The 18,416-nt window shown below is 40.5% G+C and overlaps 1 protein-coding gene and 2 long non-coding RNA genes across 5 annotated transcripts in view; 2 read left to right on the plus strand and 1 right to left on the minus strand.

Moving 5' to 3' along the window:
• The window catches only part of LOC122560146 (tyrosine-protein kinase SRK3-like), a 67,300-nt gene that overhangs the window by 25,836 nt on the left and 23,048 nt on the right, over positions 1 to 18,416 (minus strand). For both annotated transcript variants that reach the window (XM_043710454.1, XM_043710453.1), the window contains 3 exons: positions 12,408 to 12,529; positions 4,997 to 5,160; positions 1,563 to 1,707 (listed from right to left, as the gene is read on the minus strand). In XM_043710454.1, the coding sequence (XP_043566389.1) occupies positions 1,563 to 1,707; positions 4,997 to 5,160; positions 12,408 to 12,529 (431 nt within the window). The remainder of the gene's footprint in view (positions 1 to 1,562; positions 1,708 to 4,996; positions 5,161 to 12,407; positions 12,530 to 18,416) is intronic.
• Positions 1 to 18,416, plus strand: part of LOC122560149 — a 199,581-nt gene that overhangs the window by 3,928 nt on the left and 177,237 nt on the right. The gene's annotated exons all lie outside the window — the stretch shown is intronic.
• On the plus strand, positions 689 to 3,993 carry LOC122560150. Its single transcript, XR_006314673.1, has 2 exons — positions 689 to 831; positions 3,653 to 3,993. It is a non-coding gene; the product is annotated as an uncharacterized LOC122560150 (long non-coding RNA).

Here is an 18,416-nt window from a genome sequence, read left to right on the forward strand (position 1 = left end):
AATACTTCCCGCCTGTGACCTTCGGATAATCTAGGTCCTTCTATAAACTGCTAAGTTACAAACTGTGTCAAGCTCCTTGAATGTTGTTGCTCTTCATCCATTCAAGTGAATGATGAGCTTCAATCATTGTCTTAAGATGGAGGAGAGATTTTGACACTTTTTTTTGTTTATTCATTCATTCATGAAATTTGGGCTTCACTGGCAGGTCCAGCATTTATTGCCTCTCCCTAGTTGCCCTTGAGAAGGTGGAGATGAGCTGCCTTCTTGAACTGCTGCAGTTCATTTGGTGCAGGTCAACCAAGAATGCTATTATGGAGGAAGTTCCAGGTTCTTGACTCAGTGACACAAAAGGAACAGTGATATATTTCCAAGTCAGGATGGTAAGTGGCTTGAAAGGGAACTTGCAGGTGTTGGTATTCCAGAGTTCTTCCAGAAGGTCATAGTCATGGATTTAGAAGGTCTGCCTAAGGTGCCTTGGTGAGTTTCTGAATGCACCTTGCAGATGGTACTAGTGCTACTCACTGTTACTGATCATCAGTGGTGGAAGGACTGAATGTTTGTGGATTTGGCACCAATCAAGTGGGTTGCTTTATTTTGGATAATATTCTCTAAAAGGTTCATCCACTTATCACTGAGTATCCAAGCTCTACTTCGATACATTAATCACATTGATGTAGCTGGTCTAGTTATGCTTTTGGTCAAATATAACTCACCATTCCTTCATCTATGACAGAATGATACGAACTCCTTATATAATACAACAGCAGAAATCATCAGCACAAAGACGGCGGTGATTAAAAGGAGAAAATTCACCACCACTACCACCTCACGGTAAATATAACTGGCAGTATTACACACACTTCCGGAGGAAAAAATACGATTAAAAAACTGATACTGGATATACCACATTTAAAGCATTTTGACGCTATCATACGGTGATGATCTTAACATGCTCTGTCATAAAGAACAGATTGGAGGGGAAATATGTTTTCCAGTATGGATGTTCTTGCAAGGGCTTTTCAGAAACAACGAGAAACTTATTTCCCTTTGCCATTATTATTTAATGGTGCCTCTAACCTGATAAATTCTCTGTTCATTAATTACAAGAGTTTCTTCTATAATTTATATGAACACTAAAAAAGCAATTTGCAAAAGGAATAATTTGTTAATGTTAGACTCTTGGTATGGAGTCATGTTAGGCAGAAGCATAGTTTGGAGATAGACTTTTGGAATTTTTGAGTTGATTCTGGGATCTACAATGTGGTTCACCAGGCCCCACATTGGTTTAACACTGGGATTTGACCCTCAGAACTTAATCTTGGTTTATGATCACATTAACTATATTCACTTAGAAAACTACATCTTATCAGAAAATATTCTGTTCCCAGAAGGAATGAACGAATTTTAAGATTTTAATAATCTATAGCTACTGGCTTTTCTTCAACACTAACTGTGAAGTCAATACTCTTGTGAATGCGTTCTGCCAACTGCATTTGTTCAGATTTACATCCAACCCTATCTTCTAAGCAGCACACACATCATCCAGTAAATATAACACAAACCTTTTTTAATCATTTTGATCGCCACATGTTGGTTATTCTTCCAAACACCTTCCCAGACCTCTGCAAAATGACCTTCTCCCAGTTTTCGTAGCAAAGTCAATTCTTCCCTAGGTGTTTCCCATTGATCGGCTTTGTAAATAGTCCGCTGCAAATAAGCCAAAACAGTAAGACAATTTTAAAATATGTTTTTAAATAGCACCTTAATTAAATATTTATTTTGAACAAGTGTAGACACAATGATTCTTCAATCAAATTCTAGGGCATCAATATTCTCTCAAGCTAATTTCAATTTCATAACATCTTTATCAGATTATTTTACATAAGTGGTCAAAGGCTCAATAAATGGAGTCAAACCCTACCACAGAGATTGTAGTCTGTTTCAGTGCAGTACTTAGGGTAAGTTTTGTTGATGGAGATTGTAAGAGATAGTTTTCTCAAAAGTGTGCATGTGAACGTTTGATTCCCCTTTGCAGGAGTACAGCTGCAGCCTCCATAGACTAACATTCACAGTGCTGTTGCCAGATTAGCTTCAAGTGCAAGGTTCTGCCAACATCAAAATTCTTTTTCTCTGTCAAGGGAGTAGCTCTGCACCAGATTTGCATTCAGGGCAGGAAGGTCTTTACAGGCCCACTGCACTAGAATCCAGCAGAAGGACAGGGAGAGGTGGAGGGGAAGGATGGGGTGAGATGACAGTACACAGAAGATTGGCCCTATCATCTCAAACCTTGCATAGCTACTCAGGTAGAGGGATAAACATCTCATGTTGTTTCCCAAAGGAATGCAGAGATCTTGTATCTTAACCTAGCCTAGCCTATCTACAGAACATTGAAAGACAATATAAAAGGGTGTGGGGGCACAATTCTAAAAGGGATGCAGGAGAAGAGGAACCTGGGTATACATGTGCAAAGATTATTGCAGGTAGTAGGACACATGGGGAGAACAGTTAATAGAGCATGCAGTGGTGTTCTCAGCTTTACTAACAGGGGCATAGAATACAAGAGTAGGGATCTTGTACACGACACTTGATAGACCTCAGTTTTGTGGGCCACACTGTAGGAAAAATAGGAATGCATTGGAATGAGTGCTTAAGTGATTTAGAGCAATGAGTAAATTCAGTTATGAGACTAGATTCAAAAAGTTAGGACGGTTCTCTTTGGCGAGAAGAATGTTGAGAGGAGAATTGATACAGGTTTTCAAACTCATGAGCTGCCTGGATAGAGTAGATAAGGAGAAGTACTTCTGTTTGTTAAAAATAGAATGAGAGGGGCATAGATTTAGAATGATTTGCAAAAGAAGCAAAAGTGATTTCAGAAAAGAGATTTTCACCCTGTAGTTTAGAGTATAGAATGCTCTGCCTGGAATCTGGCAGCGGTGAGTTCAGTTGAGGCATTCAAGAGGGCATTGGATGATTATTTGGATGGAAATGGTATACAAGGAGAAAAAGCAGGAGATTGACATGAGGGAGTAGAACCAGTACAGGCACAATGGTCTGAATGGCCTCCTTCCGCATAATAATTCTTTAAGAAAGTTCTATCAAAAAACAGGCTACCCAATAATTCATTAATTTATTGTTAGAGGCATATTTCTGTGCACAAATTGTCTGACATTAGAACAGTAACTGTCATTCAAAATTTAACCACTGATTGTGAAGCATTTTGTGATGCTCTGAAGACATGAGAAAGTGCAACTTAAAAGAGACAACCATCTGATGAAAGAGCAGTGCTCCAAAAGCTAGTGCTTCCAAATAAACCTATTGGACTATAACCTAGTGTTGTGTGATTTTCATCTTAAATGCAAGTTCTTTCTTTTTGCATAAATTAAACTCACAAGGCAAAATGTTCTGATAGAATATCTAAATTACAACAATATTGTATGCTGTACAAGTCAGCATATTGGGGAAATCATACAACTCTGAGGTCAGTTTAATAAGTCTATTTGGAAACACCCCTCCATGCTCAGTTCTGATACTGCAGTTGTCTTGTAACTACAGATATCGTGTTACTTAACTTTCAGCCTTAGAATCGGAAGTAAATTAGTCTAGCTAGGATGACTCTGTCCTCAACTTCTGTATTTTAATGTTTCTGAAATAGGGTCCTGCCCAGATTACCCTGAATAAAAACAGACATCAAAAACCACAGATATAACAGCACAGAGAACACACAAAAGAAATTTCGTAACTCCACAATGCTTATAACTTCTTGTATCATTAATCTTTATACTTAACATTGTGTAATGATATACAGGGATTGATCATTGGCCATTGGCAGTTGTGGATCTTGCAACCCTGTGTAAGTAAGTTGGTAATGTTAATCAAAACTCATACTGTTATGTGGAAAGAAAAACGTTATGTGCTGTTATATTCCCAATTTGTACCACAATTCTTTTTCTTTCTTACACTGTCTGTTCTGAATAAAACAATTCCTCAAGTTCATTTAGAAGTTGAAAGTATTGTTATTTGGTGATTTACACAGGCATATAGCTTGAGTGATCACAGATCTGTTGACCAGGTGATCTGTGAATAGCCAGGTTGAGAGTGACTCAGCTCCAAGAGTTAACAAAATGTATTTTATGTGAAGAAATCAAACATTGCTACACAGAGGCAAGAAAAGTCCTGATGAAGGACTCCTGCCCGAAACATCGATTTTCCTGCTCCTCGGATGCTGCCTGACTTGCTGTGCTTTTCAGCACCACTCTAATCTTCACACAGCAAGCACAGCTAACTGTCAATTTTTGTTCTTAAAGCAGATAGTAGATCTGATTGGTCAGGGTGTTGCCATTAGAGATGTTGCAGAAGAGATTGGTAGTCACCACCAACCCTCTTTTGATCCCATGAGAAAGGTACAGCTGTATGTAGGAACCTCTTTTGCCTACATAAAACAGGCCCATGGATGTTATTATATGCAGCTTCTTCCTAATGCTAACACAACACACTGCAAGTAAGTCTGATGATTTTAAATTGGTTTCAGTTGTAATTTGTAGCACATATTATTTAATACCTGATTTCCAATAACAGAATCAAATCTAATAATCACCATACTGTTCCAAGGCTTGAAAGTATGGATTGGTTAATCCTAGTCCTGAGTTCCAGATGAAAAACTTCCATTTTGTCTTGTTTCTTTCCTCAAGGCTTAATTTCTTTTGAAGCAGTTTGAGACTTGTAATACTTTAAAGGAGTTACATGAAAGAAAGTTTTTATCCACATTCTGTAATCTATCAAGCATTAAATGCAAGAACTGTTGCATAGTTTCTAGATCACATACAGGTAATAATGTTACTTCAGGTACAATGCGTACACACGTCATTTTCGTTATTTACAGAAGCTGTTGGTTAAGCTGCCCTGAATGTAGTAACATTTTGTCCTCAATGTCATAACATTCTATATCAAGTCTTTCTATACAGTTTTCATTCACAAAGTGTGAACTCTCAATAAATACCTTTGCACAAGGTTTTGTCAACAAAAACCCAAGGGTCTTCCAATTCGTCTTGTAGAATGCCAAAAGATCATTAATTGTTGGAAATTTCCTGTTTTCATGAAGATAAAACATTCCCTCATCAGGTGAGGTAAATATCCGAAAGTGATGGACTTTATCATTTAAAGCTGTAGAAGAAAGAAACAAGTTTAAATTGAGAACATCACTTGGGCTGGATTTTCCGAGGAGTGGCGATCAGATATGGAAAGCTGCTCGAATCCCTTTTTTGTAACAGAAATCTGCTTTGTGACATGAGATTCCAATCCCAGCTCCTTCAATATTTCCATTCTGACAGGTCCCTCATAATACAAAACAGTCAGAAGGTTGCAAACTGCATTCCTTTTTCACAGCAGACAGCTCATGTATGGTGATATTTAAAAGTTCAGTAACACAGACGGTCACCTCAACAACTCCTGTGAAAGAGCAGGAGAATCGACGTTTCGGGCACAAGCCCTTCCCCAGGAATGAGGCTGGTGTGCCAAGTGGGCTGAGATAAAAGGTAGGGGGGAGGGAATTTGGGGGAGGGGCGCTGGGAATACGATAGGTGGAAGGAGGTGAGGGTGAGGGTGATAGGCCGGAGAGGGGGTGGGGGTGGAGACGTAGGGAAGAAGATTGCAGATCAAGAGTGCGGTGCTGAACCTGAGGGATGGGACTGAGATAAGGTGGGGGGAGGGGAAATGAGGAAGCTGGAGAAATCTACATTCATCCCGTATGGTTGGAGGATTCCGAGGCGGAAGATGAGGCGCTCTTCCTCCAGGCATCGTGTGGCCAGGGTCTGGCGATAGAGGAGGCCAAGGACCTGCATGTCATTGGCTGAGTGGGAGGGGGAGTTAAAGTGTTCAGCCATGGGCGATTGGGTTGGTTGGTGCGGGTGTCCCAGAGGTGTTCCCTAAAATGTTCCGCAAGTGGGTGGCCTGTCTCCCCAATGTAGAGGAGACCACATCGGGTGCAGCAGATACAGTAAATGATGTGTGTGGAGGTGCAGGTGAACTTGCGACAGATATAGAAGGATCCATTGGGGCCTTGGAGGGAGGTGTGGGGGGAGGTGTGAGCGCAAGTTTTGCACTTCTTGCGGTTGCAGGCAAAGGTGCCGGGAGTGGAGGTTGGGTTGGTGGGGGGTGTAGACCTGACGAGGGAGTCACGACTGGAGTGGTCTCTCCTGAATGCTGATAAGGGTGGAGAGGGAAATATATCCCTTGTGGTGGGGTCTGTCTGGAGGTGGCGGAAATGACAGAGGATGATACGATGTATCCGGAGGTTGGTGGGGTGGAAGGTGAGGACCAGTGGGGTTCTGTCCTGGTGGCGATTGGAGGGGCGGGGTTCAAGGGTGGAGGTGCGGGAAGTGCAGGAGATGCGGTGGAATTTTAAAGCGTCGTCGACCATTTCAGAGGGGAAATTGCGGTCTTTGAAGAAGGAGGCCATTTGAGTTGTTCGGTAGTGGAATTGGTCCTCCTGGGAGCAGATGTGGTGGAGGCGGAGGAATTGGGAATATGGGATGGCATTTTTACAGGGGGCAGGGTGGGAGATTCAGCACCGCCCTCTTGACGCAATCTTCTTCCCGACCTCTCCGCCCCCACCCCCTCTCCAGCCTATCACCCTCACCCTCACCTCCTTCCACCTATCATATTCCCAGCGCCCCTCCCCCAAATTCCCTCCCCCTACCTTTTATCTCAGCCTGCTTGGCACACCAGCCTCATTCCTGGGGAAGGGCTTGTGCCCGAAACATCGATTCTCCTGCTTCTCGGATGCTGCCTGGCCTGCTGTGTTTTTCCAGCACCACATTTTTCAACTCTGGTACTCCAGCATCTGCAGTCCTCACTTTCTCCAACTCCTGTGAAACAGTCATTGTGACATTAGGGTGCCAAGAGGGTAATATGCCAGGAGAGATAGGATAGAGTGTCAGGTATGCAGGTTGCTAATGACTAAGGGTAAAGTACCAGGTGAAAGGGTGCCAGATCGCAAAGTGGCAAGAGGGCCAGGTAAGTGATGGAGTGTTTAAGGTAGAGGTAAGTCAGGGTTGATGGGAGATAGTAGGCCTGATGTCATGGAGACGAGTGTCTGGTTCTGCGACTGAGATACAGAGTATTGAGTCTGGTGGCTGGGCAGGACTGGCAACAGGGGGAAGGGATGTTGAGTCCTGAAGTAGCAGAGAGGAGCATAGGCAGAGGGGAATGCTGGGTACCATGTGTGGGAGAGGAAGCTGGTGGGGGTGGTATCAGATCCGGCGACGATGTTGGGGTGGCAGGTCAGGGTCTGGGAGAGGTGTAGTTGGGAATCAGTCAGCAATTAGATTAGGTTTTTAATGGGAGGGGAATTGTAGAGGTATTGCTCAGTGAAATCTTCAGTTTCCCGGGTAATTCTCTCGGAGTCTGCTAAACTTCCAATTCCACGGGGTCGCCATGCACAACCCCCATCAGGCTACCGAAATGTCTATTTTAAAGATTATTAATCTATTAAATCTTGCCTATCTTTCATCTTTTATAACTGGGCTGACACAACAATAAGTGACAGGAGGGGAGAAAGTCCAGACTGATGACTACCCTGTAACCTTCTGCAGTGGTGTTTGAAGATTCGCTGATACGAAGTTCTGATATCAGTTCACCCCCTTTTCCTCTACAGTTTGTAAAATGTTTCTCCATGGCCTTATTTGTCCATGCATTCATCTCATCAATATCTGGGTACAAAATAACTTCCAGAATCTTAACCTCTCCTGTTGAAAATGGATGACTGTTACTGACTTTTAAATATTCGTTACTGGCAAGTGATGGCATGACACAGGATCTTTATTTTCATTTCAGTATCTGTGAATTGCCAGTGATGATCAATATTTTCTTAGTAATAATCTGACAATATTTTTTTTAAAATCCAATCTTTAAAGCATGAAAATGCAAGCCTTGATTTTAATCATTTGTACATTGGGCATGTATGGGGTTAAAATATTTGCAAAGGGGCACTTATTGGATCCACACTGTAGTGTCCATACACCATTTTAACATGTAAGTTTCAATAAGAAATCCACGTTGCAGCCTGTGACAGATGCTTTGTGGTTCAGAAGTATGGGTTTACTGACACTAATCAGGCTCCAAAGCTAATTTAACTTTGCTGTTGGACTTTGCTAAGGAAATGTGGCTATACAGAGAAAATATCTGGAAGAGGATGGGTTGATCAGTTAACTTAATAGCGATTGTTCAAACACGATAAGTGATCTAAAAAGGTAACTGAATGCAAGCCTTTATCTATTTATTTAGGGATTGCAACAAATATTGACATTCCCGGCAATCCTCAAATCCCATGAAAGAAGAAAACAAAATCTCAAGGTGGAGATGGAAGTCAAAATTAAGAAAGTGATGTTTTAGCTGCAGCCATGGTTAAACTCCATCTGGACTATCACATTCACTTTGGCTACTAAGTATCAGGAACAATGTATTAACTTTGAAGTGGGTACAGTACAAATTTGTTACAATAATGCTGGGCTTAAAGGATAAATCACAAGGGAAGGTTGCACAAAAATGATGTACAGTCCTTTGAGTTTAGAAGATGAGGGTGACCTAACTGAGATGACTAAAATAATACAATTCTTTTAAAAGGGTAAACACAGAGAAGCTATTTTGTCATGTGGGTGAAATCCAGAAAGTAACACAATCTGAAAATCAGAAATAACAGAAGACACTAATTTCTCTCTCCAGCATTTTCAGTTTGTATTTCGGATTTCCAGCACCTGCAGAATTCTAGTTTTGATCTTCACCTAAGAATAAGACCATTTAGGAGTAGTGGCGATGTGTAGATGTATGAAACTATGAGCAGAGAAATGGAGCAGAAGCAAGATGAAAGAAGAATGTGGAGTGATGACTGTAAATGTAGAATGAAAAAGGAGTACTTGGTGGTGGTCATATGAAAAAGGGAGGAGAATTGATATGTGATGTAAAGAAAGCAAACTAAATTAGTATTGAATGATAAATCCAGGTGTTGCACAGCTCCCATGTAATTGTACTCTGAAGAATGTGATAGACAGGAGGAAATTTTCGATAATGATGATTGTCATCAGGCTTTATTGATTGAGGAGTGTCTGCAGTGGTGTATTAAAGTGAAAGTGTTGCCCTTGGTCTTATGTGCCTTGTCAAAAAGTATTTTCGAGTCTTGCAAGTAAAAATTATATTGGGGTTGCAACCTCGATTTAAGTAGACCTTGGGACTCAAATTGGTAATTCTGTGCCTCGTGGGTTGGTAAACTGATTCACAATACAATTAAGAGGTCAGCACATTCATCTTACTTGAGTGAAACGAGGGAGATAATGTAGGCTTTATATTGTCAATATCATTGGGCTCACTGGCTGCCCTGAGCTACAACTGTGACTTCAAACCGTAAGGCCTAACACCAACGTGATGAATGTGAGATATCAACAGAGAAAGGGGAAGAAGAGATAGAAAAAGACATGAATAGAAACAATTACTTTCCACATGCTAATTTTATTTCCTTTCTTAAAAAGAAATCTAGAAGTTATGGCTTCTCAGGAAAGCATAGCAAAGGAGGAGTGAATAGAAACTGGATGGGATTGAAGAGGTCTCGCGCCTCATGTTGACCACCCTTGGCAGGAGGACTACATATGAAATAACTTAAAGATTAACAGGGAGATAATGGATTACTGGGAAACATACTCTGGTTGATAGTTCAAAACATAAGAAGGACAGGAATGAATACTTAATAGGAATGATGATGGGAATTGGAAAGAAGAAAGAATGAAGTACACTGTGAGAAAAACAGCTGAGGTGAAAACGCAAGTGGCTGGGAAATGTAATGGAAAAGGCTTCATAAACCTCAAACAGTGCATCAAAAGTGCAGTCATTTGGGAATCCATCTCCCATTAAATCAATGCCCCACCAGCTACAATCCCCCACTAGAAAGAATGAAGGAAAAGTCAGAGGCAACAGTGAACACAGCAAAAAGCAAATAAAAATAAAGCATTATGGAGAGGAGAAACAATAAAAGATGAGAGGGGGTGAACTTTAAGTCACAATTTCCTTTGTGTAAAACCACAATGTTGCTACCCAACTACAATGCAATGTTTGAAGGGCATTGTTGAAACATCAGTATATAATTCAACATCTAATTTAATGTGATACATTCTGTCCATACTTTTGTTAATCCATTTTAATATTTTCATTGTAAACTTTTACCTTTTATAGTGTAAACTTGCCATGGTGTTATTACACTCTCTCAACAGGCAGGATCATATTGTTCATATCATTAGAGAAAATATATGAGACAAAAAAAGTGGAACTAAGAGCAGAAAAATCCACTTGTACATGATGGTTAATATCAAAGGGATTTAGAAGAGGTGGTTGTACAGATAATGGATGCATTGTTGTGGTCTTCCAAAATAGGCTGGATTCTAGAACCGTTCTAGATGATTGGAAGGTAGCAAAGTAACATTGTTATTCAAGGAAGGAAAGTTAAATTCCAATACATTCTTAACTCACCATATCAAGGGCTAACTGTCCTATAGCTTCCTATTTACTGTCTTCCTCCTCATTGGCCCTTAGTTTAATTCATGATATTGATCTCACCATTCCCTAAGCTGAGATAATGCAATCACATCATTGAAAATGTACAACAATCAGTTCATGTTGTAAGATGTAAAAGTTTCAAGTGACAATAATAAAATAGGGCCAAAATATATAACACTTACGTGGGAACTAAACCCACTAAATATATCTGCATATCATGATTGAATGGTGGAGCAGACTCAATGGACCAAATGGCTTAATTCTGCACCTCTTATGGTCTAGTTCACATGGAATTCATTTTTACTGCAAAATTGAAGCATAGCACAATTTGGAGAACTAGCCATAATCATAATGTTTAATTGAGTTACCAAGTTAGTACCACTTGAGAAAGCAGGGGCATACTAAACTTATGGTTAATCAAATGGCTTTTTACCCCCCCATTGAATGATTAAATATGAAACTATCTGCTTTTGAATATACATTATGCATCATTTCCCTTTACCTAGATTTAAATTATAGCCTTGAAAGGCCCTTGAGTTTTTGATCCTGATTGTCCTTCTGAGACGAACTAAAATTAGGCAGGTGCTTCCACCATGAAGCCAGCACTTCAGGCATCTCCCAAAGTGAAGATTACTGCAAAGTTTAGCTAGTGACTGTTACTTGTGGCCAAACACTTTCTTAATAAGCCTTTCAAAATGTATCAAAATACTGGGGGTCTTTGTCACAAACTAGACCTAGATTCTTAGATGGGACTTGTCACTGCCTTTCAGTAGGCCAGATTCAAAGTGGCTGACTTCCCTGACACTTCTCCTCTGTGCTAATGCTCCTGTTCATCTGGATTTTTAAAAATTCATTCACGGGAAGTAGAGTTTATTGCCTGGGCTGTTCGTGGTTACCCTTGAGGTGGTGGTGGAGAGATGCCTTCTTAACCGCTGCATTTTATTTTGTGTAGGTAGGCCCACAATGTAGTTGAGGGAGGAAGTGCCTGTATTTAGGATAGTGAAGAAGGCGTTTGATATGCTTTCCTTTATTGGTCAGAGTATTGAGTACAGGAGTTGGGATGTCATGTTGCAGATGTACAGGACATTGGTTAGGCCACTGTTGGAATATTGCATGCAATTCTGGTCTCCTTCCTGTTGGAAGGATTTGTGAAACTTGAAAGGGTTCAGAAAACATTTTTAGGATGCACACAAGTGTCTGTTTCCATTCCCCATATGCTTTTCAACCATCTGATTTTGCCTGAAATCAAATTGAAAACCAGTGAATTGACACTAAGTATTGGAGTCAACTGCACAGATGCTGCTGTACGAAATGAGAATTTGTCACCTCTGATAGCACAATGAAGATCTTTTCTAACATTTCTGCAATAGTTAACAGAGTTTGAGGTGCCATTATTTTACAGACATGCACCAGGTGAAGGCTCCATGGATTATAAATTAGCATGCAGACTTGGTCATTCAATAAAGCAACTTTATAACCAGACACCAACTCTGCTGTAATGTAAAACAAATTCTCATTCCAGCTGGGGTCACCTCCCAGCAGTCAGAAATAAGAATTCTGGCTGATAGTTTCTGTCATTAGCTGGACCAAATCAGAGACTTAAAAAGAAATTGTTTTTGGGACATGGCCAATCCTGGCCAGGGCACCATTTATTGTGTATCTATTGTGTATCTCTATTTGTCTTTTTGAACTGTTACAGTCCATAGGGGATCAACATACCCACAGTGCTGTTAGGATTGGAAATCCCGCAAAAGTGTAAGCTGGTTTCCAAAGGTGAATACCAACGCACATCGGCAATAACCCATTAAACTACTAATTACAAGTTAATTTTTATCAAAGCTTTGATTTACACTTGACCATGTTTTGCATACCTGATATTGAAAAATCACTGTTAGTAGTCTCACTTCTACGAACCAGGAAAGTTCCATTTTGATTTTCTGCAGATTGCAGCAATTTTTCTGCATTGGCTCTTGATAGGCTTCCAAAATACCACCTGATTCAAAAAGAAAATCACCTTTTATTACAAACTACTAGCAAGTTCCCTGTGGTATTGTTTATGGTGTGTTGGATGATATGTCACTTTATAACTTTATTGTCTCTCTGAAATCAATGTTATGGGAAAGGTTTTAACATTAATAAGGAGGGTGTACGGGAGAGGAGAAATGAAGACTGCAGATGCTGGAGATTAGAGTCAAAAGGTGTCGCACTGGAAAAGGACGCAGGTCAGGTAGCATGTGAGGAGCAGGAGAATCGTCATTTTGGGCATAAACCCTTTATCAGCATTCCCGATGAAGGGCTTATGCCCGAAACATCAATTCTACTGCTCCTCAGATGCTGCCTGACCTGCTGTGCTTTTCCAGTGCTACACTCTTTGACTAGGGTGCATAGTATATTGTATGTTATACGTATATAGAGAGCAAATTTCATAAACCAGCCAATATTTCATTAAATGTGTGATTACTGGACATCATATTTCCTGACAACAGTTACCACAGAATGATAGATTCTTAAAGCACAGAAACAGGCATAAGGCCCATTAAGATTTTGATGTTCTTCTCCATGTAAATCATCTAATTTAATCTTATACTCCTGGCTGCTCCCTTATCTTTTTATATTTTGGTTATTTTGAGCAACCCCAATATCATAATTTTAAACTACTTTGTTTAGAAGTAGGTGCAGAAAAATATTTATATTTTGCAACAGGAGTGTCTAAATGTATGCAGGGTTGCATTGTATATATATCAATAACAACATGCACTGATGCAGCATCTGTAATGTAGTAAAACATCTCAGTGTTCCACAGGAATGTTATCTGTCAAATTCCAAATTATCCAGCAAGTGATTTTATCATATGATGGGACACAACCATAAAGACAAGGAGAATGCAGATTTATTTCTCTGTGCAGTATGAATGTGCTCATCTCGCTTGGGCTGTCTGTAGCCCTGCCGGGTGGGTTTTCAGCAGTTGGAGGCCCATTAACCAACTCGAGCAGGATAGCCCACCACTTTGAAATAGAATAGTAGAATCAAAGAGATGCACAGCACGGAAACAGACCTTTCGGTCCAACTCGTCCATGCTGACCAAATATCCTAATCTAATTTATCCCTCTAAACCCTTCCTATTTATATACCCATCCAGATGCTTTTTCATTGTTGTAATTGTACCAGCCTCCACCACTTTCTCTGGCAGCTCAATCCATATATGCACCACCCTCTGCGTGAAAAAGTTGCCCCTTAGGTCCCTTTCAAATTTTTCCCCCTCTCACCATAAACCTATGGCTTCTAGTTCTGGACTACACCACCCCAGGATAAGACCTTGTCTATTTACCCTACCCATGCCCCTCATGATTTTATAAACTTCTGTAAGGTCATCTCTCTGCCTCTGAAGCTCCAGGGAAAACAGCCCCAGCCTAATCAGCCTCTCTCTTTACAGCTCAAATCCTCCAACCCTGGCAACATCCTTGTAAATCTTTTCTGAACCCTTTCAAGTTTTACAACATCTTTCCAATAGGAGGGAGATCAGAATTGCACACAATATTCCAAAAGTGGCCTAACCAATGTCCTGTACAGCCGCAACATGACCACTCGACTCCTATACCCAATGCTCTGTCCAATAAAGGAAAGCATATCAAATACCTCCTTCACTATCCTATCTACCTGCGACTCCACTTTCACGGAACTATGAACCTGCGCTCCAAGGTCTTTTTGTTCAGCAGCACTCACCAGGACCTTACCATTAAGTGTATAAGTCCTGCCCTGATTTTTCTTTCCAAAATGCAGCACCTCACATTTATCTAAATTAAACTCCATCTGCCAACCAGCTCATTGGCCCATCTGATCAAGATGCTGTTGTACTCTGAGGTAACCTTCTTCACTGTCTACTACACCTCCTATTTTGGCGTCATCTGCAAACTTACTAACTATACCTTCTAAGTTCACATCCAAGTCATTCATATAAATGACAAAAAGTAGTGGACCCAGCACTGATCTTGTGGCACACCACTGGTCACAGTCCTCTAGTCCGAAAAGCAACACTCCACCACCTCCCTCGGTCTTCTACTTTCGAGCCAGTTCTGTATCCAAATGGCTAGTTCTCCCTGTGTTCCATGAGATCTAACCTTGCTAATCAGTCTCCCATGGGGAAACTTGTTGAATACCTTATTGAAGTCCATATGATCACGTCCACTGCTGTGCCCTCATCAATCCTCTTTGTTACTTCTTCAAAGAACTCAATAGTTTGTGAGACATGATTTCCCATGCACAAAGCCATGTTGACTATCCCTAATCAGTCCTTGCCTTTCGAAATACATGTAAATCCTGTCCCTCAGGATTCTCTCCAACAACTTGCCCACCACTGATGTCAGGGTCACTGATCTACAGTTCCCTGGCTTTTACTTACCACCTTTTTTAAGTAGCATGTTGGCCAACCTCCCGTTTTCCAGCACCTCAGCTGTGACTATCGATGATACAAATATCTCAGCAAGGGTCCCAGCAATCACGTCCCTAGCTTCCCACAGAGTTCTAGGGTACACCTGATCAGGTACTGGGGATTTATCCACTTTTATGCGTTTTAAGACATCAGCAGCTCCTCCTCCGTAATATGGAAGGTGCTTACTTTTGATTGGTGCAGACTCAATGGGCCAAATGTCCTTTTTCTGTGCTGAGACACTTTGCCCTCCAGCCTTTATAATATGAAAGCTGGGTGGGTACTGAAATGATCAGTTTACATTAAGTGATTAATTAATGGTCAGTTCAGCTTATTAACAACCCTATTGACCTGACTAATACACTGCCTCTGCCATAAGATAATTGAAATGAGCAGTCGAGTTGCCACCTCTCCAGGATTGATCTGGGATCTCCAGGAATTGAACAGCCTGGAACACTGCTATGAGAGAAAACAACCATATGGAACATAACCTTGTTTTACTTTTCAATTTCTTTCAACGCTTTCATTTACCAGTTATAAAGATACTGCACAAAGTGAATGAAAAACAATTTGTATGAGTGGGATGATTGATCAACTGCTAACATCTCCAGTAATAGGTCCAGTTGGACTTAGCAACCTGAGTAATCAGGCAGGAGTGGACAGAAAGGAAAGAGATATTTGATTTTACTTATTATTGTCACATGTACCAAGATATAGTGAAAAACATTGTTTTGCAAGCTATCCAGACGAATCATATCATACGTAAGTACAACAGGGTAAAATAATTTAGAATATGGTGTTAAAGCTACAGAGAAGGTGTCGATGAAAAGCAAATCTAAAATGAGAGGTCCATTCTTTAGTCTGATGACAGCAGGGAAGCAGCTGTTCTTGAATCTTGAATGGTCATTGTGGTAGGGTGTGATGGGGTTTGGAATGGGTGGCTTCATGTGTCAGGATACCCTCCAAAGATACTACCTACCCTTCCTCCTCAACCTTGTTTCTCTAAAACCCATCCAACCAATACTCCTGAAGTTGGCCAAACATTCCCACACAATAACCCCAACATACCTCTCTAAGGATCCATTGAGCCATCTCTATGAGACTGTTTGCACTCCCAGTGCCACTCATTACCAAGCTCTTGTGTCTGCCAACCAATTTGATTGGCCAGCAACTCTAAAGGGGAGAGCTTCCTCTTGCTGAGGGGTGGAAGTTCCATTGTTCCTAAGTGAATCCACCCGCCACTTCATGGTGAAGCATTCGATCAAACTGCCCAAGGTAACAGTGATGGTAGCATAACCAGCTTGCTGAAAAAAGTGAGAGTTCAGCAAAGCCCCAGAAGGTTACCATTCCTTATGAAAGTGATTCACAAACTTACAGAATAGGGCCAAGGGAAAAGTTCACAGTCAAACTCTGAAGAAAACAAAGTGAAGCTTGAACCAGCTCAAAAAATGTCTGACTTTAGCAACAATGCCTTGAAGCACCTTGTGATGTATTAGTATGTTAGAAGTATTGCAAAAATGCAAGTTGCCATAGTAGTGAAGAAAAGGCAGTATTGGTGATCTCTGTCATTAAAATATGGAATTGATCAAAAAATGATAAATTGTAGGAAGGTGGAGATGTTTATTTGTAGAACATTGCTCTTATCGCATTTTGTAAACTTGTATTGACTTTGCATGGCCCACTCATATTCTTCATCAATTCCAATGAAGAAAGCCAGTAGGTACTCTCTGCTTTCCCTTGTTAAGTTGGCAGAGCATCAGGTCTTTGTAAACAAATGGCTTGCTTACAGATTCTCAGGAACTATTTAACATAATAATATACAAAGTCAACATACCACATTGTATTGATTGCCTTAAAATAAACTAAGTTTGAACAGCAAGAGGCAGAAATTTCAGTTTTGTTCAATTCTAAAATGTAATGAAGTATGTCTATATTTTTACTGAAAAGTTGTGAATATTATTTTAGTCTATATTCGGTAATGAGACTGACACTATAATTCAAAAGACTGGGGCAATTGTATGTTACTTGACAAGTTCAGCTCATTTGTACACAATAAAGCTACTCTTATATACATACCCTACTGAGAGTGTTGGATGTGAAGGTTCAGAATTTTGGGTGCAGCAGCTGTTGATAGAATCTGTTTCCTTGGGAAGAACATCAATTCTTTCAGCAAAGATAGAAATATTTGCATTTATATAGTATCATTCATGACCACAGCTGTCCCAGAACATTTTACAACCAGTGAGGTGCTCTTGAAATGGTACTCACTGTTGTGATGTAGAAACACAGAGGCATTTTGCATGCAGCAAGCACCCAAAAAAAAACAGCAGTAGGTGTTGGCGTAACCAGTGAAACCCATTTCTCATGAATGCATAAAACATGTCATTACACCAATACAGTAATCTATTTCTGTGTTGATGGTCAAGGGTTAAGTATCAGTCTGGACAATTTGAGGTAACTCCTGTACCTATGTTTTTGTTTTTGCCACTATTTACCTATTATTTACTTATCCATGCAACTTAACTATGTGATCTGCCTGTATTGCTCGCAGGACAAAGTTTTTCACTGTGCCTTGGTACATGTGACAATAAATTCAATTCAATTCAGTTCAATCTTTTCAGCTATAAAAGTTCAAAGTATCAGGACCACCCTAAAGAGGCTGTCAAGAGCTTAAGTGATTGTGAATTAGTTTATTCAGTTTATGAGGAAGCAAAAAGTTAGATTATGATGCACAAACCAAAAAGACAGGAAAAACATTCAATCTGTGCCAGGTACGGACATTGCACTGCTCCCCGAGGACTAACAGATGGATAACATGGAGCATGTTGATCCGTGTAACTTGTGGAGGCAGCTTTGTGCTCAATAGCTGAAGTGTGAGGAAGGTCTTCTTCCATATGAAGATCAGGCTGTAACCTAACAAGGACTGACACATGCCTCCAAGCGCCCGATAATGGACTTTTTTTTAATGGGGCTAGTATTTTACCATTTGTCAGAGACTTCTTCAAATTTCTAATCAATTGACACACAACAGTTACCCAAGATCCTGCCATTTCAATTTTTCTCCTCTGTCAGCCATTGTCTCCAATTAGATTCCTACACAACTGCAGACCATTGAACACATTAATAAAAATGGGGGTGCTGATTCTACTTATAATAAACTGAAGTATCACCTTTCATCGAGCTTCATGGAGGCTTTTTCTCTGTAGGGCCTTTTCTCACATTATAGTCCCAAACGTGCCTCCTTAATGACCTATAGCAGCCCTATGCAACATTCTTGTCAGATGCAGGGTTAAAAGGGATATTGATCTAATGCTGGCAAATGGGACTAGATCAATTTAATAGATCTAGTCAGCATGGACATGTTGGACCGAAGGGTCTGTTTCCATGCTGTACACCTCTATGACTCTTTGTCTGAGGGTCACCTTCTCCTTCATCACTTCTGCCAAGTAATATT

The sequence above is a fragment of the Chiloscyllium plagiosum genome, chromosome 20 (assembly GCF_004010195.1).
Source record: "Chiloscyllium plagiosum isolate BGI_BamShark_2017 chromosome 20, ASM401019v2, whole genome shotgun sequence".
NCBI lineage: Eukaryota > Metazoa > Chordata > Chondrichthyes > Orectolobiformes > Hemiscylliidae > Chiloscyllium > Chiloscyllium plagiosum.